The sequence below is a fragment of the Panulirus ornatus genome, chromosome 34 (genome assembly GCF_036320965.1).
Source record: "Panulirus ornatus isolate Po-2019 chromosome 34, ASM3632096v1, whole genome shotgun sequence".
Lineage (NCBI taxonomy): Eukaryota > Metazoa > Arthropoda > Malacostraca > Decapoda > Palinuridae > Panulirus > Panulirus ornatus.
Window position 1 is genome coordinate 5,372,195 of NC_092257.1, and position 27,629 is coordinate 5,399,823.

At 42.7% G+C, this 27,629-nt stretch overlaps 1 protein-coding gene across 2 annotated transcripts in view; it reads right to left on the reverse strand.

Annotated features, from left to right (window-relative positions):
- The window catches only part of LOC139759794 (DGAT1/2-independent enzyme synthesizing storage lipids), a 66,900-nt gene extending 40,284 nt beyond the window's left edge, over positions 1 to 26,616 (reverse strand). The window contains exons 1-2 of one of the 2 annotated variants that reach the window (XM_071682260.1): positions 26,484 to 26,616; positions 24,447 to 24,548 (exon numbers count right to left, since the gene is read on the reverse strand). In XM_071682260.1, the coding sequence (XP_071538361.1) occupies positions 24,447 to 24,519 (73 nt within the window). In that variant the 5' untranslated portion in view covers positions 24,520 to 24,548; positions 26,484 to 26,616. Of the gene's footprint in view, positions 1 to 24,446; positions 24,549 to 26,483 lie in introns of those variants that run through there. The other variant, XM_071682261.1, reaches the window with a different exon arrangement.
- Between the last annotated feature and the right edge of the window lie 1,013 nt (positions 26,617 to 27,629).

Genomic DNA, 27,629 nt, shown 5'->3' on the forward strand with positions numbered 1-27,629 from the left:
GTGGGAGGCAAGTTGTTAGAAGCAGTGAAATGTTTTTATCGAGGATGTAAGGCATGTGTACGTGTAGGAAGAGAGGAAAGTGATTGGTTTTTAGTGAATGTAGGTTTGTGGCAGGGGTGTGTGATGTCTCCAAGGTTGTTTAATTTGTTTATGGATGGGGTTGTTAGGGAGGTGAATGCAAGAGTTTTGGAAAGAGGGGCAAGTATGAAGTCTGTTGTGGATGAGAGAGCTTGGGAAGTGAGTCAGTTGTTGTTTGCTGATGATACAGCACTGGTGGCTGATTCATGTGAGAAACTGCAGAAGCTGGTGACTGAGTTTGGTAAAGTGTGTGAAAGAAGAAAGTTAAGAGTAAATGTGAATAAGAGCAAGGTTATTAGGTACAGTAGGGTTGAAGGTCAAGTCAACTGGGAGGTAAGTTTGAATGGAGAAAAACTGGAGGAAGTAAAGTGCTTTAGATATCTGGGAGTGGATCTGGCAGCGGATGGAACCATGGAAGCGGAAGTGAATCATAAGGTGGGGGAGGGGGCAAAAATCCTGGGAGCCTTGAAGAATGTGTGGAAGTCGAGAACATTATCTCAGGAAAGCAAAAATGGGTATGTTTGAAGGAATAGTGGTTCCAACAATGTTGTATGGTTGCGAGGCGTGGGCTATGGATAGAGTTGTGCGCAGGAGGGTGGATGTGCTGGAAATGAGATATTTGAGGACAATATGTGGTGTGAGGTGGTTTGATCGAGTAAGTAATGTAAGGGTAAGGGAGATGTGTGGAAATAAAAAGAGCGTGGTTGAGAGAGCAGAAGAGGGTATTTTGATATGGTTTGGGCACATTGAGAGAATGAGTGAGGAAAGATTGACCAAGAGGATATATGTGTCAGAGGTGGAGGGAACAAGGAGAACTGGGAGACCAAATTGGAGGTGGAAAGATGGAGTGAAAAGATTTTGTGTGATCGGGGCCTGAACATGCAGGAGGGTGAAAGGCAGGCAAGGAATAGAGTGCATTGGATCGATGTGGTATACCGGGGTTGACGTGCTGTCAGTGGATTGAATCAGGGCATGTGAAGCGTCTGGGGTAATCCATGGAAAGTTGTGTGGGGCCTGGATGTGGAAAGGGAGCTGTGGTTTCGGACATTATTCCATGACAGGTAGAGACTGAGTGTGAACGAATGGGGCCTTTGTTGTCTTTTCCTAGTGCTACCTCGCACACATGAGGGGGGAAGGGGATGATATTCCATGTGTGGCGAGGTGGCGATGGGAATGAATAAAGGCAGACAGTGTGAATTGTGGGCATGGGTATATATGTATGTGTCTGTGTGTGTTTATATATGTGTACATTGAGATGTATAGGTATGTATATTTGCGTGTGTGGACGTGTATGTATAAACATTGTGTATGGGGGTGGGTTGGGCCATTTCTTTCGTCTGTTTCCTTGCGCTACCTTGCAAACGCGGGAGACAGCAACAAAGCAAAATAAATATAAATATTTTATTTATATTTTGCTCTGTCGCTGTCTCCTGCGTTAGCGAGGTACCGCAAGGAAACAGACGAAAGAATGGCCCAACCCACCTACAAACACATGTATATACATACACGTCCACACACGCAAATATATATTCCTATACATCTCAATGTACACATATATATACACACACAGACATATACATATATAGACTTTTTTTTTTTTTAAACTATTCGCCATTGCCCGCGTTAGCGAGGTAGCATTAAGAACAGAGGACTGGGCCTTTTTTGGAATATCCTCACCTGGCCCCCTCTGTTCCTTCTTTTGGAAAATTAAAAAAAATACGAGGGGAGGATTTCCAGCCCCCCGCTCTCTCCCCTTTCAGTCGCCTTGTACGACACGCAGGGAATACGTGGGAAGTATTCTTAATCCCCTATCCCCAGGAATAACATATATACACATGTACATAATTCATACTTGCTGCCTTTATTTGTTCCCAACGCCACCCCGCCACACATGGAATAACATCCCCCTCCCCCCTCATGTGTGCGACGTAGCACTAGGAAAAGACACCAAAGGCCCCATTCGTTCACACTCAGTCTCTAGCTGTTATGTAATAATGCACAGAAACCACAGCTCCCTTTCCACATCCAGGCCCCACACAACTTTCCACGGTTTACCCCAGACACTTCACATGCCCTGGTTCAATCCATTGACAGCACGTCGACCCCGGTATACCACATCCTTCCAATTCACTCTATTCCTTGCACGCCTTTCACCCTCCTGCATGTTCAGGCCCCGATCACTCAAAATCTTTTTCACTCCATCTTTCCACCTCCAATTTCGGTCTCCCACTTCTCCTCATTCCCTCCATCTCTGACACATATATCCTCTTGGTCAATCTTTCCTCACTCATTCTCTCATGTGCCCAAACCATTTCAAAACACCCTCTTCTGCTCTCTCAACCATGCTCTTATTATTTCCACACATCTCTCTTACCCTTACATTACTTACTCGATCAAACCACCTCACACCACATACATATATATATATATATATATATATATATATATATATATATATATATATATATATATATATATATATATATCCTCGATAAAAACTTTTCACTGCTTCTAACACCTTGCCTCCCACACCATATATTCTTAATACCTTCCACAGAGCATCTCTATCAACTCTATCATATGCCTTCTCCAGATCCATAAATGCTACATACAAATCCATTTGCTTTTCTAAGTATTTCTCACATACATTCTTCAAAGCAAACACCTGATCCACACATCCTCTACCACTTCTGAAACCACACTGCTCTTCCCCAATCTGATGCTCTGTACATGCCTTCACCCTCTCAATCAATACCCTCCCATATAATTTACCAGGAATACTCAACAAACTTATACCTCTGTAATTTGAGCACTCACTCTTATCCTCTTTGCCTTTGTACAATGGCACTATGCACGCATTCCGCCAATCCTCAGGCACCTCACCATGAGTCATACATACATTAAATAACCTTACCAACCAGTCAACAATACAGTCACCCCCTTTTTTAATAAATTCCACTGCAATACCATCCAAACCTGCTGCCTTGCCGGCTTTCATCTTCCGCAAAGCTTTTACTACCTCTTCTCTGTCTACCAAATCATTTTCCCTAACCCTCTCACTTTGCACACCACCTCGACCAAAACACCCTATATCTGCCACTCTATCATCAAACACATTCAACAAACCTTCAAAATACTCACTCCATCTCCTTCTCACATCACCACTACTTGTTATCACCTCCCCATTTGCGCCCTTCACTGAAGTTCCCATTTGTTCCCTTGTCTTACGCACTTTATTTACCTCCTTCCAGAACATCTTTTTATTCTCCCTAAAATTTAATGATACTCTCTCACCCCAACTCTCATTTGCCCTCTTTTTCACCTCTTGCACCTTTCTCTTGACCTCCTGTCTCTTTCTTTTATACACCTCCCACTAAATTGCATTTTTTCCCTGCAAAAATCGTCCAAATGCCTCTCTCTTCTCTTTCACTAATAATCTTACTTCTTCATCCCACCACTCCCTACCCTTTCTAATCAACCCACCTCCCACTCTTCTCATGCCACAAGCATCTTTTGCGCAATCCATCACTGATTCCCTAAATTCCCATTCCTCCCCCACTCCCCTTACTTCCATTGTTCTCACCTTTTTCCATTCTGTACTCAGTCTCTCCTGGTACTTCCTCACACAAGTCTCCTTCCCAAGCTCACTTACTCTCACCACCCTCTTCAACCCAACATTCACTCTTCTTTACTGAAAACCCATACAAATCTTCACCTTAGCCTCCACAAGATAATGATCAGACATCCCTCTAGTTGCACCTCTCAGCACATCAACATCCAATAGTCTCTCTTTCGCACGCCTGTCAATTAACACGTAATCCAATAACGCTATCTGGCCATCTCTCCTACTTACATACGTAAACATATGTGTACATGTAGGAAGAGAGGAGAGTGATTGGTTCTCAGTGAATGTAGGTTTGTGGCAGGGGTGTGTGATGTCTCCATGGTTGTTTAATTTGTTTATGGATGGGGATGTTAGGGAGGTGAATGCAAGAGAAATGGAAAGAGGGGCAAGTATGAAGTCTGTTGGGGATGAGAGAGCTTGGGAAGTGAGTCAGTTGTTGTTCGCTGATGATACAGCGCTGGTGGCTGATTCATGTGAGAAACTGCAGAAGCTGGTGACTGAGTTTGGTAAAGTGTGTGGAAGAAGAAAGTTAAGAGTAAATGTGAATAAGAGCAAGGTTATTAGGTACAGTAGGGTTGAGGGTCAAGTCAATTGGGAGGTAAGTTTGAATGGAGAGTAACTGGAGGAAGTAAAGTGTTTTAGATATCTGGGAGTGGATCTGGCAGCCGATGGAACCATGGAAGCGGAAGTGGATCATAGGGTGGGGGAGGGGGCGAAAATTCTGGGAGCCTTGAAGAATGTGTGGAAGTCGAGAACATTATCTCGGAAAGCAAAAATGGGTATGTTTGAAGGAATAGTGGTTCCAACAATGTTGTATGGTTGCGAGGCGTGGGCTATGGATAGAGTTGTGCGCAGGAGGATGGATGTGCTGGAAATGAGATATTTGAGGACAATGTGTGGTGTGAGGTGGTTTGATCGAGTAAGTAACGTAAGGGTAAGAGAGATGTGTGGAAATAAAAAGAGCGTGGTTGAGAGAGCAGAAGAGGGTGTTTTGAAATGGTTTGGGCACATGGAGAGAATGAGTGAGGAAAGATTGACCAAGAGGATATATGTGTCGGAGGTGGAGGGAACGAGGAGAAGTGGGAGACCAAATTGGAGGTGGAAAGATGGAGTGAAAAAGATTTTGTGTGATCGGGGCCTGAACATGCAGGAGGGTGAAAGGAGGGCAAGGAATAGAATGAATTGGATCGATGTGGTATACCAGGGTTGACGTGCTGTCAGTGGATTGAATCAGGGCATGTGAAGCGTCTGGGGTAAACCATGGAAAGCTGTGTAGGTATATATATTTGCGTGTGTGGACGTATGTATACACATGTGTATGGGGGTGGGTTGGGCCATTTCTTTCGTCTGTTTCCTTGCGCTACCTCGCAAACGCGGGAGACAGCGACAAAGGAAAAAAAAAATATATATATATATATATTCTTTTCTTTCAAACTATTCGCCATTTCCCACATTAGGAAGGTAGCGTTAAGAACAGAGGACTGGGCCTCTGAGGGAATATCCTCACCTGGCCACCTTCTCTGTTCCTTCTTTTGGAAAATTAGAAAAAAAAAACAAGAGGGGAGGATTTCCAGCCCCCAGCTCCCTCCCCTTTGAGTCGCCTTCTACGACACGCAGGAAATACGTGGGAAGTATTCTTTCTCCCCTATCCCCAGGGATATATATATATATTTTTTTGTATTATTTTGCTTTGTCGCTGTCTCCCGCATTTGCGAGTTAGCGCAAGGAAACAGACGAAAGAAATGGCCCAACCCACCCCCATACACATGTATATACATACACGTCCACACACGCAAATACACATAACTATACATCTCAATGTACACATATATATATACACACACAGACGCATACATATATACACATGCACACAATTCACACTGTCTGCCTTTATTCATTCCCATCGCCACCTCACCACACATGGAATACCATCCCCCTCCCCCCTCATGTGTGCGAGGTAGCGCTAGGAAAAGACAACAAGGGCCCCATTCGTTCACACTCAGTCTCTAGCTGTCATGCAATAATGCCCGAAACCACAACTCCCTCTCCACATCCAGGCCCCACACAACTTTCCATGATTTACCCCAGACGCTTCACATGCCCTGATTCAATCCACTGACAGCACATCAACCCCGGTATACCACATAGATCCAATTCACTCTATTCCTAGCCCGCCTTTCACCCTCCTTCATGTTCAGGCCCCGATCACTCAAAATCTTTTTCACTCCATCTTTCCACCTCCAATTTGGTCTCCCACTTCTCCTCGTTCCCTCCACCTCCGACACATATATCCTCTTGGTCAATCTTTCCTCACTCATTCTCTCCATGTGCCCAAACCATTTCAAAACACCCTCTTCTGCTCTCTCAACCACGCTCTTTTTATTGCCACACATCTCTCTTACCCTTACATTACTTACTTGATCAAACCACCTCACACCACACACTGTCCTCAAATATCTCATTTCCAGCATATCCACCCTCCTGCACACAACTCTATCCATAGCCCACGCCTCAAAACCATACAACATTGTTGGAACCACTATTCCTTCAAACATACCCATTTTTGCTTTCCGAGATAATGTTCTTGACTTCCACACATTCTTCAAGGCTTCCAGGATTTTCGCCCCCTCCCCCACCCTATGATTCACTTCCGCTTCCATGGTTCCATCCGCTGCCAGATCCACTCCTAGATATCTAAAACACTTTACTTCCTCCAGTTACTCTCCATTCAAACTTACCTCCCAATTGACTTGACCCTCAACCCTACTGTACCTAATAACCTTGCTCTTATTCACATTTACTCTTAACTTTCTCCTTTTACACACATTACCAAACTCAGTCACCAGCTTCAGCAGTTTCTCACATGAATCAGCCACCAGCGCTGTATCATCAGCGAACAACAACTGACTCACTTCCAGAGCTCTCTCATCCACAACAGACTTCATACTTGCCCCTCTTTCCAAAACTCTTGCATTCACCTCCCTAACAACCCCATCCATAAACAAATTAAACAACCGTGGAGACATCACACACCCCTGCCGCAAACCTACATTCACTGAGAACCAATCACTTTCCTCTCTTCCTACACATACACATGCCTTACATCCTCGATAAAAACTTTTCACTGCTTCTAACAACTTGCCTCCCACACCATATATTCTTAATACCTTCCACAGAGCATCTCTATCAACTCAATCATATTCCTTCTACAGATCCATAAATGCTACATACAAATCCATTTGCTTTTCTAAGTATTTCTCACATACATTCTTCAAAGCAAACACCTGATCAACACCCACTTCTGAAACCACACTGCTCTTCCCGAATCTGATACTCTCTACATGCCTTCACCCTCTCAATCAATACCCTCCCATATAATTTACCAGGAATACTCAACAAACTTATTATATTTTATTATTTATTATACTTTGTCGCTGTCTCCCGCGTTTGCGAGGTAGCGCAAGGAAACAGACGAAAGAAATGGCCCAACCCACCCCCATACACATGTATATACATACGTCCACACACGCAAATATACATACCTACACAGCTTTCCATGGTTTACCCCAGACGCTTCACATGCCTTGATTCAATCCACTGACAGCACGTCAACCCCGGTATACCACATCGATCCAATTCACTCTATTCCTTGCCCTCCTTTCACCCTCCTGCATGTTCAGGCCCCGATCACACAAAATCTTTTTCACTCCATCTTTCCACCTCCAATTTGGTCTCCCTCTTCTCCTCGTTCCCTCCACCTCCGACACATATATAATCTTGGTCAATCTTTCCTGACTCATTCTCTCCATGTGCCCAAACCACTTCAAAACACCCTCTTCTGCTCTCTCAACCACGCTCTTTTTATTTCCACACATCTCTCTTACCCTTACGTTACTCACTCGATCAAACCACCTCACACCACACATTGTCCTCAAACATCTCATTTCCAGCACATCCATCCTCCTGCGCACAACTCTATCCATAGCCCACGCCTCGCAACCATACAACATTGTTGGAACCACTATTCCTTCAAACATACCCATTTTTGCTTTCCGAGATAATGTTCTTGACTTCCACACATTCTTCAAGGCCCCCAGAATTTTCGCCCCCTCCCCCACCCTATGATCCACTTCCGCTTCCATGGTTCCATCCGCTGCCAGATCCACTCCCAGATATCTAAAACACTTCACTTCCTCCAGTTTTTCTCCATTCAAACTCACCTCCCAATTGACTTGACCCTCAACCCTACTGTACCTAATAACCTTGCTCTTATTCACATTTACTCTTAACTTTCTTCTTCCACACACTTTACCAAACTCAGTCACCAGCTTCTGCAGTTTCTCACATGAATCAGCCACCAGCGCAGTATCATCAGCGAACAACAACTGACTCACTTCCCAAGCTCTCTCATCCCCAACAGACTTCATACTTGCCCCTCTTTCCAAAACTCTTGCATTTACCTCCCTAACAACCCCATCCATAAACAAATTAAACAACCATGGAGACATCACACACCCCTGCCGCAAACCTACATTCACTGAGAACCAATCACTTTCCTCTCTTCCTACACGTACACATGCCTTACATCCTCGATAAAAACTTTTCACTGCTTCTAACAACTTTCCTCCCACACCATATATTCTTAATACCTTCCACAGAGCATCTCTATCAACTCTATCATATGCCTTCTCCAGATCCATAAATGCTACATACAAATCCATTTGCTTTTCTAAGTATTTCTCACATACATTCTTCAAAGCAAACACCTGATCCACACATCCTCTACCACTTCTGAAACCACACTGCTCTTCCCCAATCTGATGCTCTGTACATGCCTTCACCCTCTCAATCAATACCCTCCCATATAATTTACCAGGAATACTCAACAAACTTATACCTCTGTAATTTGAGCACTCACTCTTATCCCCTTTGCCTTTGTACAATGGAACTATGCACGAATTCCGCCAATCCTCAGGCACCTCACCATGAGTCATACATACATTAAATAACCTTACCAACCAGTCAACAATACAGTCACCCCCTTTTTTAATATATTCCACTGCAATACCATCCAAACCTGCTGCCTTGCCGGCTTTCATCTTCCGCAAAGCTTTCACTACCTCTTCTCTGTTTACCAAATCATTTTCCCTAACCCTCTCACTTTGCACACCACCTCATCCAAAACACCCTATATCTGCCACTCTATCATCAAACACATTCAACAAACCTTCAAAATACTCACTCCATCTCCTTCTCACATCACCACTACTTGTTATCACCTCCCCATTTGCGCCCTTCACTGAAGTTCCCATTTGCTCCCTTGTCTTACGCACTTAATTTACCTCCTTCCAGAACATCTTTTTATTCTCTCTAAAATTTAATGATACTCTCTCACCCCAACTCTCATTTGCCCTTTTTTTCACCTCTTGCACCTTTCTCTTGACCTCCTGTCTCTTTCTTTTATACATCTCCCACTAAATTGCATTTTTTCCCTGCAAAAATCGTCCAAATGCCTCTCTCTTCTCTTTCACTAATACTCTTACTTCTTCATCCCACCACTCACTACCCTTTCTAATCAACCCACCTCCCACTCTTCTCATGCCACAAGCATCTTTTGCGCAATCCATCACTGATTCCCTAAATACATCCCATTCCTCCCCCACTCCCCTTACTTCCATTGTTCTCACCTTTTTCCATTCTGTACTCAGTCTCTCCTGGTACTTCCTCACACAGGTCTCCTTCCCAAGCTCACTTACTCTCACCACCCTCTTCACCCCAACATTCACTCTTCTTTTCTGAAAACCCATACAAATCTTCACCTTAGCCTCCACAAGATAATGATCAGACATCCCTCCAGTTGCACCTCTCAGCACATTAACATCCAAAAGTCTCTCTTTCGCACGCCTGTCAATTAACACGTAATCCAATAACGCTCTCTGGCCATCTCTCCTACTTACATAAGTATACTTATGTATATCTCGCTTTTTAAACCAGGTATTCCCAATCATCAGTCCTTTTTCAGCACATAAATCTACAAGCTCTTCACCATTACCATTTACAACACTGAACACCCCATGTATACCAATTATTCCCTCAACTGCCACATGACTCACCTTTGCATTCAAATCACCCATCACTATAACCTGGTCTCGTGCATCAAAACCACTAACACACTCATTCAGCTGCTCCCAAAACACTTGCCTCTCATGATCTTTCTTCTCATGCCCAGGTGCATATGCACCAATAATCACCCACCTCTCTCCATCAACTTTCAGTTTTACCCATATTAATCGAGAATTTACTTTCTTACATTCTATCACATACTCCCACAACTCCTGTTTCAGGAGTATTGCTACTCCTTCCCTTGCTCTTGTCCTCTCACTAACCCCTGACTTTACTCCCCAGACATTCCCAAACCACTCTTCCCCTTTACCCTGAGCTTCGTTTCACTCAGAGCCAAAACATCCAGGTTCCTTTCCTCAAACATACTACCTATCTCTCCTTTTTTCACATCTTGGTTACATCCACACACATTTAGGCACCCCACTCTGAGCCTTCGAGGAGGATGAGCACTCCCCGCGTGACTCCTTCTTCTGTTTCCCATTTTAGAAAGTTAATACAAGGAGGGGAGGATTTCTGGCCCCCCGCTCCCGTCCCCTCTAGTCGCTTTCTACGACACGCGAGGAATACGTGGGAAGTATTCTTTCACCCCTATCCCCAGGGATAATATACATATATATATACATATACACATACACACACATACACATACATACGCACATATACACACACACACATACATATATGTACATATGAAAAATGTAAGAAATAATTTAGAAAACTGAAACTTCTAGCTTGAAATGAATGAAAAAAATGAATGTCACATAATGGTTCAACCTCTGGCTATGGAAAAAGGAAATGTATAATTTATTTACTCAACAAACTTATACCTCTGTAATTTGAGCACTCACTCTTATCCCCTTTGCCTTTGTACAATGGCACTATGCACGCATTCCGCCAATCCTCAGGCATCTCACCATGAGTCACACATACATTAAATAACCTTACCAACCAGTCAACAATACAGTCACCCCCTTTTTTAATAGATTCCACTGCAATACCGTCCAAACCTGCTGCCTTGCCGGTTTTCATCTTCCGTAAAGCTTTTACTACCTCTTCTCTGTTTTCCAAATCATTTTCCCTAACCCTCTCACTTTGCACACCACCTTGACCAAAACACCCTATATCTGCCACTCTACTATCATCAAATACATTCAACAAACCTTCAAAATACTCACTCCATCTCCTCCTCACATCACCACTACTTGTTATCACCTCCCCATGAGCCCCCTTCACTGAAGTTCCCATTTGCTCCCTTGTCTGACGCACTTTATTTACCTCCTTCCAAAACATCTTTTTATTCTCCCTGAAATTTAATGATACTCTTCACCCCAACTCTCATTTGCCCTCTTTTTCACCTCTTGCACCTTTCTCTTGACCTCCTACCTCTTTCTTTTATACCTCTCCCACTCATTTGCATTTTTTCCTACAAAAATCGTCCAAATGCCTCTCTTTTCTCTTTCACTAACAATCTTACTTCTTCATCCCACCACTCACTACCCTTTCTAATCAACCCACCTCCCACGCTTCTCATGCCACAAGCATCTTTTGCGCAAGCCATCACTGCTTCCGTAAATACATCCCATTCCTCCCCCACTCCCCTTACCTCCTTTGTTCTTACCTTTTTCCATTCTGTACTCAGTCTCTCCTGGTACTTCCTCACACAAGTCTCCTTCCGAAGCTCACTTACTCTCACCACTCTCTTCACCCCAACATTCTCTCTTCTTTTCTGAAAACCCCCATAAATCTTCACATTCGCCTCCACAAGATAATGATCAGACATCCCTCCAGTTGCACCTCTCAGCACATTAACATCCAAAAGTCTCTCTTTCGTGCGTCTATCAATCAACACATAATCCAATAACACTCTCTGGCCATCTCTCCTACTTACATACGTATACTTATGTATATCTCGCTTTTTAAACCAGGTATTCCCAATCACCAGTCCTTTTTCAGCACATAAATCTACAAGCTCTTCACCATTTCCATTTACAACACTGAACACTCCACCTATACCAATTATTCCCTCAACTGCCACGTGTAGGAAGAGAGGAAAGTGATTGGTTCTCAGTGAATGTAGGTTTGTGGCAGGGGTGTGTGATGTCTCCACGGTTGTTTAATTTGTTTATGGATGGGGTTGTTAGGGAGGTGAATGCAAGAGTTTTGGAAAGAGGGGCAAGTATGAAGTCTGTTGGGGATGAGAGAGCTTGGGAAGTGAGTCAGTTGTTGTTCGCTGAAGATACAGCGCTGGTGGATGATTCATGTGAGAAACTGCAGGAGCTGGTGACTGAGTTGGTAAGGTGTGTGAAAGGATAAAGTTAAGAGTAAATGTGAATAAGAGCAAGGTTATTAGGTACAGTAGGGTTGAGGGTCAAGTCAATTGGGAGGTAAGTTTGAATGGAGAAAAACTGGAGGAAGTAAAGTGTTTTAGATATCTGGGAGTGGATCTGGCAGCCAATGGAACCATGGAAGCGGAGGTGAATCATAGCGTCGGGGAGGGAGCGAAAATTCTGGGAGCAATGAAGAATGTATGGAAGTTGAGAACATTATCTCGGAAAGCAAAAATGGGTATGTTTGAAGGAATAGTGGTTCCAACAATGTTGTATGGTTGCGAGGCGTGGGCTATGGATAGAGTTGTGCGCAGGAGGGTGGATGTCCCGGAAATGAGATGTTTGAGGACAATATGTGGTGTGAGGTGGTTTAATCGAGTAAGTAATAATAGGGTAAGAGAGATGTGTGGAAATAAAAAGAGTGTGGTTGAGAGAGCAGAAGAGGGTGCTTTTGAAATGGTTTGGTCACATGGAGAGAATGAGTGAGGAAAGATTGACAAAGAGAGTATATGTGTCAGAGGTGGAGGGAGCGAAGAGAAGTGGGAGACCAAATTTTAGGTGGAAAGATGGAGTGAAAAAGATTTTAAGTGATCGGGGCATAAACATGCAGGAGGGTGAAAGGCATGCAAGGAATAGAGTGAATTTGAACGACGTGGTATACCGAGGTCGACGTGCTGTCAATGGATTGAACCAGGACATGTGAAGTGTCTGGGGTAAACCATGGAAAGTTGTGTGGGGCCTGGATGTGGATAGGGAGCTATGGTTTCAGTGCATTATTACATGACAGCTAGAGACTGATGAGTGTGAACGAATGGGGCCTTTGGTGTCTTTTCCTAGCGCTACCTCGCACACATGAGGGGGAGGGGGTTGTTATTCCATGTCTGGCGAGGTGGCGTTGGGAACAAATAAAGGCAGACAGTATGAATTATGTACATGTGTATACATGTATATGTCTGTATGGGTATATATATGTGTACATTGAGATGTATAGGTATGTATATTTGCGTGTGTGGACGTGTATGTATATACATGTGTATGTGGGCGGATTGGGCCATTTTTTCGTCTGTTTCCTTGCGCTACCTCGCTAACGCGGGAGACAGCGACAAAGCAAAATAAAATAATAAAAAAAAAACATAATTTATACTGTCTGCCTTTATTCATTCCCATTGCCACCTCGCCACACATGGAATAACCCCCCCTCCCCCCTCATGTGTGCGAGGTAGCGCTAGGAAAAGATAACAAAGGCCCCATTTGTTCACACTCAGTCTCTAGCTGTCATGTAATAATGCATCGAAACCACAGCTCCCTTTCCACATCCAGGCCCCACACAACTTTCAATGGTTTACCCCAGACGCTTCACATGCCCTGGTTGAATCCATTGACAGCATGTCGACCCCGGTATACCACATCATTCCAATTCACTGTATTCCCTGCACCCCTTTCACCCTCCTGCATGCTCAGGCCCCGATCACTCAAAATCTTTTTCACTCCATCTTTCCACCTAAAATTTGGTCTCCCACTTCTCCTCGTTCCCTCCACCTCTGACACATATATCCTCTTGGTCAATCTTTCCTCACTCATTCTCTTAATGAGACCAAACCATTTCAAAACACCCTCTTCTGCTCTCTCAACCACACTCTTTTTATTTCCACACATCTCTCTTACCCTTACATTACTTACTCGATCAAACCACCTCACACCATACATTGTCCTCAAACATCTCATTTCCAGCACATCCACCCTCCTGCGCACAACTCTATCCACAGCCCACGCCTCGCAACCATACAACATTGTTGGAACCACTATTCGTTCAAACATACCCATTTTTGCTTTCCGAGATAATGTTCTCGACTTCCACACATTCTTCAACGCTCCCAGAATTTTCGCCCCCTCCCCCACCCTATGATTCACTTCCGCTTCCATGGTTCCATCCGCTGCCAGATCCACTCCCAGATATCTAAAACACTTTACTTCCTCCAGTTTTTCTCCATTCAAACTTACCTCCCAATTGACTTGACCCTCAACCCTACTGTACCTAATAACCTTGCTCTTATTCACATTTATTCTTAACTTTCTTCTTTCACACACTTTGCCAAACTCAGTCACCAGATTCTGCAGTTTCTCACATGAATCAGCCACCAGCGCTATATCATCAGCGAACAACAACTGACTCACTTCCTAAGCTCTCTCATCCACAACAGACTGCACACTTGCCCCTCTTTCCAAAACTCTTGCATTCACCTCCCTAACAACCCCATCCATAAACAAATTAAACAACCATGGAGACATCACACACCCCAGCCACAAACCTACATTCACTGAGAACCAATCACTTTCCTCTCTTCCTACTACACATGCCTTACATCCTCAATAAAAACTTTTCACTGCTTCTAACAACTTGCCTCCCACACCATATATTCTTAATACCTTCCACAGAGCATCTCTATCAACTCTGTCATATGCCTTCTCCAGATCCCATAAATGCTACATACAAATCCATTTGCTTTTCTAAGTATTTCTCACATATATTCTTGAAAGCAAACACCTGATCCACACATCCTCTACCACTTCTGAAACCACACTGCTCTTCCCCAATCTGATGCTCTGTACATGCCTTCACCCTCTCAATCAGTACCCTCCCATATAATTTACCAGGAATACTCAACAAACTTATCCCTCTGTAATTTGAGCACTCACTCTTATCCCCTTTGCCTTTGTACTATGGCACTATGCAAGCATTCTGCCAATCCTCAGGCACCTCACCATGAATCATACATACATTAAATAACCTTACCAACCAGTCAACTATACAGTCACCCCATTTTTAATAAATTCCAGGGCAATACCATCCAAACCTGCTGCCTTGCCGGCTTTCATCTTCCGCAAAGTTTTTACTACCTCTTCTCTGTTTACCAAATCATTTTCGCTAACCCTCTCACTTTGTACACCACCTCGACCAAAACACCCTATATCTGCCACTCTATCATCAAACACATTCAACAAACCTTCAAAATACTCACTCCCTCTCCTTCTCACATCACCACTACTTGTTATCACCTCCACATTAGCTCCCTTCACTGAAGTTCCCATTCGCTCCCTTGTCTTACGCACTTTATTTACCTCCTTCCAAAACATCTTTTTATTCTCCCTAAAATCTAACGATACTCTCTCACCCCAACTCTCATTTGCCCTCTTTTTCACCTCCTGCACCTTTCTCCTGACCTCCTGCCTCTTTCTTTTATACATCTCCCACTCATTTGCATTTTTTCCCTGCAAAAATCGTCCAAATACCTCTTTCTTCTCTTTCACTAATAATCTTACTTCTTCATCCCCCCACTTGCTACCCTTTCTAATCAACACACCTCCCACTCTTCTCATGCCACAAGCATCTTTTGTGCAAGCCATCACTGCTTCCCTAAATATATCCCATTCCTCCCCCACTCCCCTTACCTCCTTTGTTCTCACCTTTTTCCATTCTGTACTCAAGTCTCTCCTGGTACTTCCTCACACAAGTCTCCTTCCCAAGCTCACTTACTCTCACCACTCTCTTCACCCCAACATTCTCTCTTCTTTTCTGAAAACCCCTACAGATCTTCACCTTCGCCTCCACAAGATAATGATCAGACATCCCTCCAGTTGCACCTCTCGGCACATCAAAATCCAAAAGTCTCTCTTTCGCAAGCCTGTCAATTAACACATAATCCAATAATGCTCTCTGGCCATCTCTCCTACTTCCATACATATACTTATGTATATCTCGCTTTTTAAATATATACATTTATATATATAATTTTTCTTTTCAAACTATTTGCCATTTCCCGCATTAGCAAGGTAGTGTTAAGAACAGAGGACTGGGCCTCTGAGGGAATATCCTCACCTGGCCCCCTTCTCTGTTCCTTCTTTTGGAAAATTAATAAAAAAAAAACAAGAGGGGAGGATTTCCAGCCCCCTGCTCCCTCTCGTTTTAGTCGCCTTTTACGACACGCAGGGAATATGTGGGAAGTATTCTTTCTCCCCTATCCCCAGGGATATATATATATATATATATATATGTATATATATATATATATATATATATATATATATATATATATATATATATATATATATATTTATATATATATATATATATATATATATATATATATATATATATATATATATTTTTTCTTTTTTTGCTTTGTCGCTGTCTCCCGCGTTTGCGAGGTAGCGCAAGGAAACAGATGAAAGAAATGGCCCAACCCACCCCCATACACATGTATATACATATGTCCACACACGCAAATATACATACCTACACAGCTTTCCATGGTTTACCCCAGACGCTTCACATGCCCCGATTCAATCCACTGACAGCACGTCAACCCCGGTATACCACATCGCTCCAATTCACTCTATTCCTTGCCCTCCTTTCACCCTCCTGCATGTTCAGGCCCTGATCACACAAAATCTTTTTCACTCCATCTTTCCACCTAAAATTTGGTCTCCCTCTTCTCCTCGTTCCCTCCACCTCCGACACATATATCCTCTTGGTCAATCTTTCCTCACTCATTCTCTCCATGTGCCCAAACCATTTCAAAACATCCTCTTCTGCTCTCTCAACCACGCTCTTTTTATTTCCACACATCTCTCTTACCCTTACGTTACTTACTCGATTTAAACCACCTCACACCACACATTGTCCTCAAACATCTCATTTCCAGCACATCCATCCCCCTGCGCACAACTCTATCCATAGCCCACGCCTCGCAACCATACAACATTGTTGGAACCACTATTCCTTCAAACATACCCATTTTTGCTTTCCGAGATAATGTTCTCGACTTCCACACATTCTTCAAGGCTCCCAGAATTTTCGCCCCCTCCCCCACCCTATGATCCACTTCCACTTCCATGGTTCCATCCGCTGCCAGATCCACTCCCAGATATCTAAAACACTTTACTTCCTCCAGTTTTTCTCCATTCAAACTCACCTCCCAATTGACTTGACCCTCAACCCTACTGTACCTAATAACCTTGCTCTTATTCACATTTACTCTTAACTTTCTTCTTTCACACACTTTACCAAACTCAGTCACCAGCTTCTGCAGTTTCTCACAGAATCAGCCACCAGCGCTGTATCATCAGCGAACAACAACTGACTCACTTCCCAAGCTCTCTCATCCACAACAGATTTCATACTTGCCCCTCTATCCAAAACTCTTGCATTCACCTCCCTAACAACCCCATCCATAAACAAATTAAACAACCATGGAGACATCACACACCCCTGCCGCAAACCTACATTCACTGAGAACCAATCACTTTCCTCTTCCTACACGTACACATGCCTTACATCCTCAATAAAAACTTTTCACTGCTTCTAACAACTTGCCTCCCACACCATATATTCTTAATACCTTCCACAGAGCATCTCTATCAACTCTATCATATGCCTTCTCCAGATCCATAAATGCTACATACATATATAATATATATATATATATATATATATATATATATATATATATATATATATTTTTTTTTTTTTTTTTTTTTGCTTTGTCGCTGTCTCCCGTGTTTGCGAGGTAGCGCAAGGAAACAGACGAAAGAAATGGCCCAACCCACCCCCATACACATGTATATACATACGTCCACACACGCAAATATACATACCTACACAGCTTTCCATGGTTTACCCCAGACGCTTCACATGCCCCGATTCAATCCACTGACAGCACGTCAACCCCGGTATACTACATCGCTCCAATTCACTCTATTCCTTGCCCTCCTTTCACCCTCCTGCATGTTCAGGCCCCGATCACACAAAATCTTTTTCACTCCATCTTTCCACCTCCAATTTGGTCTCCCTCTTCTCCTCGTTCCCTCCACCTCCGACACATATATCCTCTTGGTCAATCTTTCCTCACTCATTCTCTCCATGTGCCCAAACCATTTCAAAACACCCTCTTCTGCTCTCTCAACCACGCTCTTTTTATTTCCACACATCTCTCTTACCCTTACGTTACTTACTCGATCAAACCACCTCACACCACACATTGTCCTCAAACATCTCATTTCCAGCACATCCATCCTCCTGCGCACAACTCTATCCATAGCCCACGCCTCGCAACCATACAACATTGTTGGAACCACTATTCCTTCAAACATACCCATTTTTGCTTTCCAAGATAATGTTCTTGACTTCCACACATTCTTCAAGGCTCCCAGAATTTTCGCCCCCTCCCCCACCCTATGATCCACTTACGCTTCCATGGTTCCATCCGCTGCCAGATCCAATCCCAGATATCTAAAACACTTCACTTCCTCCAGTTTTTCTCCATTCAAACTCACCTCCCAATTATATATATATATATATATATATATATAATGGATCTGGAGAAGGCATATGATAGAGTTGATAGAGTTGATAGAGATGCTCTGTGGAAGGTATTAAGAATATATGGTGTGGGAGGAAAGTTGTTAGAAGCAGTGAAAAGTTTTTATCGAGGATGTAAGGCATGTGTACGTGTAGGAAGAGAGGAAAGTGATTGGTTCTCAGTGAATGTAGGTTTGCGGCAGGGGTGTGTGATGTCTCCATGGTTGTTTAATTTGTTTATGGATGGGGTTGTTAGGGAGGTAAATGCAAGAGTTTTGGAAAGAGGGGCAAGTATGAAGTCTGTTGGGGATGAGAGAGCTTGGGAAGTGAGTCAGTTGTTGTTCGCTGATGACACAGCGCTGGTGGCTGATTCATGTGTGAAACTGCAGAAGCTGGTGACTGAGTTTGGTAAAGTGGGTGGAAGAAGAAAGTTAAGAGTAAATGTGAATAAGAGCAAGGTTATTAGGTACAGTAGGGTTGAGGGTCAAGTCAATTGGGAGGTGAGTTTGAATGGAGAAAAACTGGAGGAAGTGAAGTGTTTTAGATATCTGGGAGTGGATCTGGCAGCGGATGGAACCATGGAAGCGGAAGTGGATCATAGGGTGGGGGAGGGGGTGAAAATTCTGGGGGCCTTGAAGAATGTGTGGAAGTCGAGAACATTATCTCGGAAAGCAAAAATGGGTATGTTTGAAGGAATAGTGGTGCCAACAATGTTGTATGGTTGCGAGGCGTGGGCTATGGATAGAGTTGTGCGCAGGAGGATGGATGTGCTGGAAATGAGATGCTTGAGGACAATGTGTGGTGTGAGGTGGTTTGATCGAGTGAGTAACGTAAGGGTAAGAGAGATGTGTGGAAATAAAAAGAGGATGGTTGAGAGAGCAGAAGAGTGTGTTTTGAAGTGGTTTGGGCACATGGAGAGGATAAGTGAGGAAAGATTGACCAAGAGGATATATGTGTCGGAGGTGGAGGGAACAAGGAGAAGAGGGAGACCAAATTGGAGGTGGAAAGATGGAGTGAAAAAGATTTTGTGTGATCGGGGCCTGAACATGCAGGAGGGTGAAAGGAGGGCAAGGAATAGAGTGAATTGGAGCGATGTGGTATACCGGGGCTGACGTGCTGTCAGTGGATTGAATCAGGGCATGTGAAGCGTCTGGGGTAAACCATGGAAAGCTGTGTAGGTATGTATATTTGCGTGTGTGGACGTATGTATATACATGTGTATGGGGGTGGGTTGGGCCATTTCTTTCGTCTGTTTCCTTGCGCTACCTTGCAAATGCGGGAGACAGCGACAGAGCAAAAAAAAAAAAAAAATATATATATATATATATATATATATATATATATATATATATATATATATATATATATATATATATATTTTTTTCAAACTATTTGCCATTTCCCGCGTTAGCGAGGTAGCATTAAGAACAGAGGACTGGGCCTTTGGGGGAATATCCTCACCTAGCCCCCTTCTCTGTTCCTTCTTTTGGAAAATTAAAAAAAAAAAGAAAGAAAGGGGAGGATTTCCAGCCCCCTGCTCCCTCCCCTTTTAGTTGCCTTCTACGACACGCAGGGAATACGTGGGAAGTATTCTTCCTCCCCTAACCCTAGGGATATATATATATTCTTTTCTTTTTTCTTTCGTACTATTCGCCATTTCCTGCGTTAGCGAGGTGGCGTTAAGAACAGAGGACTCGGCCTTTGAGGGAATATCCTCACCTGGCCCCCTTCTGTTTCCTTGCGCTACCTCGCCAATGCGGAAGACAGAGACAAAGCAAAATAAATAAATAAAAATAAATCCTCCCCTCCTTGTATTTTTTTTTAACTTTCTAAAATGGGAAACAGAAGAAGGAGCCACGTGGGGAGTGCTCATCCTCCTCGAAAGCTCAGATTGGGGTGCCTAAATGTGTGTGGATGTAACCAAGATGTGAAAAAAGGAGAGATAGGTAGTATGTTTGAGGAAAGGAACCTGGATGTTTTGGCTCTGAGTGAAACGAAGCTCAAGGGTAAAGGGGAAGAGTGGTTTGGGAATGTCTTGGGAGTAAAGTCAGGGGTTAGTGAGAGGACAAGAGCAAGGGAAGGAGTAGCAGTACTCCTGAAACAGGAGTTGTGGGAGTGTGTGATAGAATGTAAGAAAGTAAATTCTCGATTAATATGGGTAAAACTGAAAGTTGATGGAGAGAGATGGGTGATTATTGGTGCATATGCACCTGGGCATGAGAAGAAAGATCATGAGAGGCAAGTGTTTTGGGAGCAGCTGAATGAGTGTGTTAGTGGTTTTGATGCACGAGACCGGGTTATAGTGATGGGTGATTTGAATGCAAAGGTGAGTAATGTGGCAGTTGAGGGAATAATTGGTATACATAGGGTGTTCAGTGTTGTAAATGGAAATGGTGAAGAGCTTGTAGATTTATGTGCTGAAAAAGGACTGGTGATTGGGAATACCTGGTTTAAAAAGCGAGATATACATAAGTATACGTATGTAAGTAGGAGAGATGGCCAGAGAGCGTTATTGGATTATGTGTTAATTGACAGGCGCGCGAAAGAGAGACTTTTGGATGTTAATGTGCTGAGAGGTGCAACTGGAGGGATGCCTGATCATTATCTTGTGGAGGTTAAGGTGAAGATTTGTATGGGTTTTCAGAAAAGAAGAGTGAATGTTGGGGTGAAGAGGGTGGTGAGAGTAAGTGAGCCTGGGAAGGAGACTTGTGTGAGGAAGTACCAGGAGAGACTGAGTACAGAATGGAGAAAGGTGAGAACAATGGAAGTAAGGGGAGTGCGGGAGGAATGGGATGTATTTAGGGAATCAGTGATGGATTGTGCAAAAGATGCTTCTGGCATGAGAAGAGTGGGAGGTGGGTTGATTAGAAAGGGTAGTGAGTGGTGGGATGAAGAAGTAAGATTATTAGTGAAAGAGAAGAGAGGCATTTGGACAATTTTTGCAGGGAAAAATGCAATTGAGTGGGAGATGTATAAAAGAAAGAGACAGGAGGTCAAGAGAAAGGTGCAAGAGGTGAAAAAGAGGGCAAATGAGAGTTGGGGTGAGAGAGTATCATTAAATTTTAGGGAGAATAAAAAGATGTTCTGGAAGGAGGTAAATAAAGTGCGTAAGACAAGGGAGCAAATGGGAACTTCAGTGAAGGGCGCAAATGGGGAGGTGATAACAAGTAGTGGTGAAGTGAGAAGGAGATGGAGTGAGTATTTTGAAGGTTTGTTGAATGTGTTTGATGATAGAGTGGCAGATATAGAGTGTTTTGGTCAAGGTGGTGTGCAAAGTGAGAGGGTTAGGGAAAATGATTTGGTAAACAGAGAAGAGGTAGTAAAAGCTTTGCGGAAGATGAAAGCCGGCAAGGCAGCAGGTTTGGATGGTATTGCAGTGGAATTTATTAAAAAAGGGGGTGACTGTATTATTGACTGGTTGGTAAGGTTATTTAATGTATGTATGACTCATGGTGAGGTGCCTGAGGATTGGCGGAATGCATGCATAGTGCCATTGTACAAAGGCAAAGGGGATAAGAGTGAGTGCTCAAATTACAGAGGTATAAGTTTGTTGAGTATTCCTGGTAAATTATATGGGAGGGTATTGATTGAGAGGGTGAAGGCATGTACAGAGCATCAGATTGGGCAAGAGCAGTGTGGTTTCAGAAGTGGTAGAGGATGTGTGGATCAGGTGTTTGCTTTGAATAATGTATGTGAGAAATACTTAGAAAAGCAAATGGATTTGTATGTAGCATTTATGGATCTGGAGAAGGCATATGATAGAGTAGACAGAGATGCTCTGTGGAAGGTATTAAGAACATATGGTGTGGGAGGCAAGTTGTTAGAAGCAGTGAAAAGTTTTTATCGAGGATGTAAGGCATGTGTACATGTAGGAAGAGAGGAAAGTGATTGGTTCTCAGTGAATGTAGGTTTGCGGTAGGGGTGTGTGATGTCTCCATGGTTGTTTGTTTATGGATGGGGTTGTTAGGGAGGTGAATGCAAGAGTTTTGGAAAGACGGGCAAGTATGAAGTCTGTTGGGGATGAGAGAGCTTGGGAAGTGAGTCAGTTGTTGTTCGCTGATGATACAGCGCTGGTGGCTGATTCATGTGAGAAACTGCAGAAGCTGGTGACTGAGTTTGGTAAAGTGTGCGAAAGAAGAAAGTTAAGAGTAAAAGTGAATAAGAGCAAGGTTATTAGGTACAGTACGGTTGAGGGTCAAGTCAATTGGGAGGTAAGTTTGAATGGAGAAAAACTGGAGGAAGTAAAGTGTTTTAGATATCTGGGAGTGGATCTGGCAGCCGATGGAACCATGGAAGCGGAAGTGGATCATAGGGTGGGGGAGGGGGCGAAAATCCTGGGAGCCTTGAAGAAAGTGTGAAGTCGAGAACATTATCTCGGAAAGCAAAAATGGCTATGTTTGAAGGAATAGTGGTTCCAACAATGTTGTATGGTTGCAAGGCGTGGGCTATCTATAGAGTTGTGCGCAGGAGGATGGATGTGCTGGAAATGAGATGTTTGAGGACAATGTGTGGTGTGAGGTGGTTTGATCGAGTAAGTAACGTAAGGGTAAGAGAGATGTGTGGAAATAAAAAGAGCGTGGTTGAGAGAGCAGAAGAGGGTGTTTTGAAATGGTTTGGGCACATGGAGAGAATGAGTGAGAAAAGATTGACCAAGAGGATATATGTGTCGGAGGTGGAGGGAACGAGGAGAAGTGGGAGACCAAATTGGAGGTGGAAAGATGGAGTGAAAAAGATTTTGTGTGATTGGGGCCTGAACATGCAGGAGGGTGAAAGGAAGGCAAGGAATAGAGTGAATTGGATCGATGTGGTATACCGGGGTTGACGTGCTGTCAGTGGATTGAATCAGGGCATGTGAAGCGTCTGGGGTAAACCATGGAAAGCTATGTAGGTATGTATATTTGCGTGTGTGGACGTGTATGTATATACATGTGTATGGGGGTGAGTTGGGCCATTTCTTTCGTCTGTTTCCTTGCGCTACCTCGCAAACGCGAGAGACAGCGACAAAGCAAAAAAAAAAAAAAAAATATATCTATTTATTTACTTTGCCCTGCCTGCTGTCTCCTGTGTTAGCGAGGTAGCGCAAGGAAACAGACGAAAGAATGGCCAAACCCACCCCCATACACATGTATATACATAAGCGTCCACACACGCAAATATACATACCTATACATCTCAATGTATACATATATATATATCCACAGACATATACATATATACACATGTACATAATTCATACTGTCTGCCTTTATTCATTCCCATCGCTACCTCGCAACACATGGAATAACATCCCCCTCCCCCCTCATGTGTGCGAGGTAGCACTAGGAAAGACAACAAAGGCCCCATTCGTTCCCACTCAGTTTCTAGCTGTCATGTAATAATGCACCGAAACCACAGCTCCCTTTCCACATCCAGGCCCCACAGAACTTTTCATGGTTTACCCCAGATGCTTCACATGCCCTGGTTCAATCCACTGACAGCACGTCGACCCCGGTATACCACATCGTTCCAATTCACCCTATTCCTTGCACGCCTTTCACCCTCCTGCATGTTCAGGCCCCGATCACTCAAAATCTTTTTCACTCCATCTTTCCACCTCCAATTTGGTCTCCCACTTCTCCTCGTTCCCTCCACCTCAGACACATATATCCTCTTGGTCAATCTTTCCTCACTCATTCTCTCCATGTGACCAAACCATTTCAAAACACCCTCTTCTGCTCTCTCAACCACTGTAGTACCCCTACTTAAAAAGCAGTGGTCCTGTAAAGGAGTTAGCTGACTCAGATATGCAAACCAATCAAATGTTTGAACAAAAATATACAGTTCAAACAAGTATGCGATATGATAGAGAATACTTGGCTTAAAGAGATAGTGTTACACAGTAAACTAAAAATACAAAATCATAAGAGTATGTGACACCAATGTAGCTCCAACTAACCAATGAAAGCACTTGTGGCTGATGTTATATTCATCACCAGGGAGCAGAGGCTTGCTTTATCATCACAGTTCATTGTTGCTGGGCCAGTTATCTGCACTTTATCTGCAAATGTTAATACATTATTTAGTGAAGCTACTGAATGTAAGGGATAATCTATATACACTAACCTTGGACACTTACAAACTGAATGTTTTTTACATACTTTTAAATATCAATTTAAAGTGACACTGGAGTATATTAAACTTATATGACTAAATAATGAAATAATACAAGATATTCTGGAAAAAAATTACCTCATGTGAATTCTGAGATAAAGTTACAACATCCACAATCTCAAGACCTGGACATTCCTTTTTTTTTTTACTTTCCAAATTCTGGACAATACAACAGTTTTCACAGCCAAGGCCTAGATCCATGTAAAGCCTATACAGAAGCTATCACTTTACTTTTGTTTTTTAAGAAAAATAGCATATATTGTGCACATGTAGCATTATGAAAAAGAAAATATAGAGTGAAAAGGGTGAACATTGAAGAATGAAAACTGCTTCTCTCTAAGGTAGTGTCGTGTGAGCTTTAGGAGTCTCTAAAGATCCCTAGGGGTAAGAAATCTCTACCTTCTTGCCTTCTGATGAGCTCACTACCTCTTAATCCTCATTTACAATCCATTCAGCAGTAATGGCCTATGTTCATATCTATATAGAATGCACAGGCATTCTATACTTCATTCTATGACCAACAAAGAACCAAAGGAAAATCAAATTGCTCAATACTTTAATCTTACGACATTGCGGACCTAAACATGACTCTGATGCCTGTTCCTTTGGAACCTCCCTCAAATGGGTGTTCACAGAATAAGAGTCGCCATAACTGATGATTCCCAGTGCTGCTTCATAGCCTTTAGTGCCACACCCTTACTTAGCAAGGCCACTGGCAGAGGGCAACTTCAGCACAGTGTTGTCAGAAGCTCCTACCTAATGTTCCTGCCAATTACTATTACCTACTGTATCTACCTGACGTAGATAAACATTTCCTCTCTCTCTAAATCATTTATACTGATAAAAGTACACTGCTATGTGTTTCACACAAATCCATTTTATTTCTACAATACCCCTACAATGGATCTTAATCAACAGTCCAAAATAAAGTAGTTCACAGTATAGTCTAATCCACCAGTAACAACTAATGCACAAAATACTGCTGACAGGAATAATAACCAATGTGTTAATTTTTCATTTTTCATTTACTTCATTAATCAACCAAAATTTTCCCCTATATTCAAAATCCTCATCCTTATTGTCTTATCCAATACCACAGCATAACATGAGATGCTCAAAAAAAAAAAAGTCAAAGCATTACCAGGATCCGTGGGGAGAGTCATCACATAAGGACACATACCTAGAAGGAAAATGTGTAACAAAAGTAATCCAACCTAACGGTCATTCATACCACAGATGGGTACTGGGGTACGTAAAGTCTAATACCGTAAACATTATTCCAATGCTGCTATCTAATTACATGAGTATATTCAGTGCTCCTCAGAATGCGTAACAAATCGTAGTTAATTCCTAATGTAAGGTTAGTCTATCAATTATGTTGAAGTGAGGACTGCTCGACACATTTGCCTGTAAGGCAGCTGTCATCTTGGGCACCATTAGCACTATGGCCTCCATAACACAATAGCCTCTGTGGTGACTTGGTGAGTCTAAACATTTGGTAAGGCTTGGCAATGGACCAGGATAGAGCTATCTAAACAATGTACTATGGGATTCCGAAAACACTTCGGCCCCCGTTGGGCCGTACATCAAGCACAGGCATTCTATATTTCATTCTATGACCAACAAAGAACCAAAAGGAAAATCAAATTGCTCAATACTTTAAACTTACGACGGTGCGGACCTAAACTTGACCTGAACAGACTGGTCTAATACCAAGTCGCGCGACGATAACTTAATAATGACTATTTCATATCTAATACACTGTAAATCCTTCTTTATCATACACGACATTTCTTGGAATAAGCTTTCCCACAACACCTACCAAATAACTGCAACAGTTGTGGCTGGTGACAGCTATCTTAACATTTCCGACGGGGTTTAAAACCGGAACATGACGAAATCCCAGACGTAGCAACACCTGAGTTGACAAACATTCCCCAGTAGCCCGAGCCTGGGTGCGTTTCTACAACGGTAATCCGGATTTCCTTCGAGATTCTGGATTTCAACTTTAGCTTTTGAGATGTGGAAAGATATAAATGGAGAATATCATCTCACCCAAGTACATTTAAAATTGGAATACTTTCTACTCTGTAGTCTCTCTTTCGAGAATCTAGAAGGTTATTTTTTTTTATGATAATTGGAACTACGATTTATATTTTGAAGATCATGCTGTAAATTATCAAAACACATCAATAAACAAAGGACAGGCACGGCAATATTTTTCCATTTCTTTATGGAATAAAACAGTTTCAGTATCCATCCCTCAAAATCAAAAAATACAATCCTTGAAATAAACTGCGTAGTTCTCTGAGTACATGCAGGTCATCCCTGCTCTTAAATTAAGCTTTCCGCTTTCTTAATTGCCAACCAATCAATTCTACAAATGATAGCTTATGCCGTTGCAACTACCCAGTTTCCTCAAAAACAACTTACGCAAATGATTTCTTACACTATTGATCTTTACACATCCACTACAGTTCAGATGCAAGATAAATTATTGATTACTTGTTTTGTGAATTTAGGGTTACATGTCCGTAGAGTTATCATGATGTTCTCTTTAGTTAGTGAGATGTGGGCCTTACGTTTAAAAACCTTCCATCACTTTTTGTGAAAGTCTTTGTACAATATGGGCTATAAAATCATACAAATTTTTACATTAGGGTGTCGGTTGTAAAACGAAGACTTTCATGTTAATGAAATATGAGTAATTCTGCAGCTTTCCGTTTCCCCTTTTTCACGACCTCGGTATCATCAACAAATATATTTGAATAGATGTCCAATCCATTAGGTATGTAATTAACAAAGAGAACAGAAATGGTCACAGGACAGAGCCATGCGGCACGCTACTGGTAGCCTATTTAAAGTCTCAACCATTTCGAGACGGCTCCCTACATGTGTCTTTTGTCCTTTTTCCACAAAGATAAGACGTGAACATGTGGTTTCTTAAGGCACTTAAGTCCCTCAAATT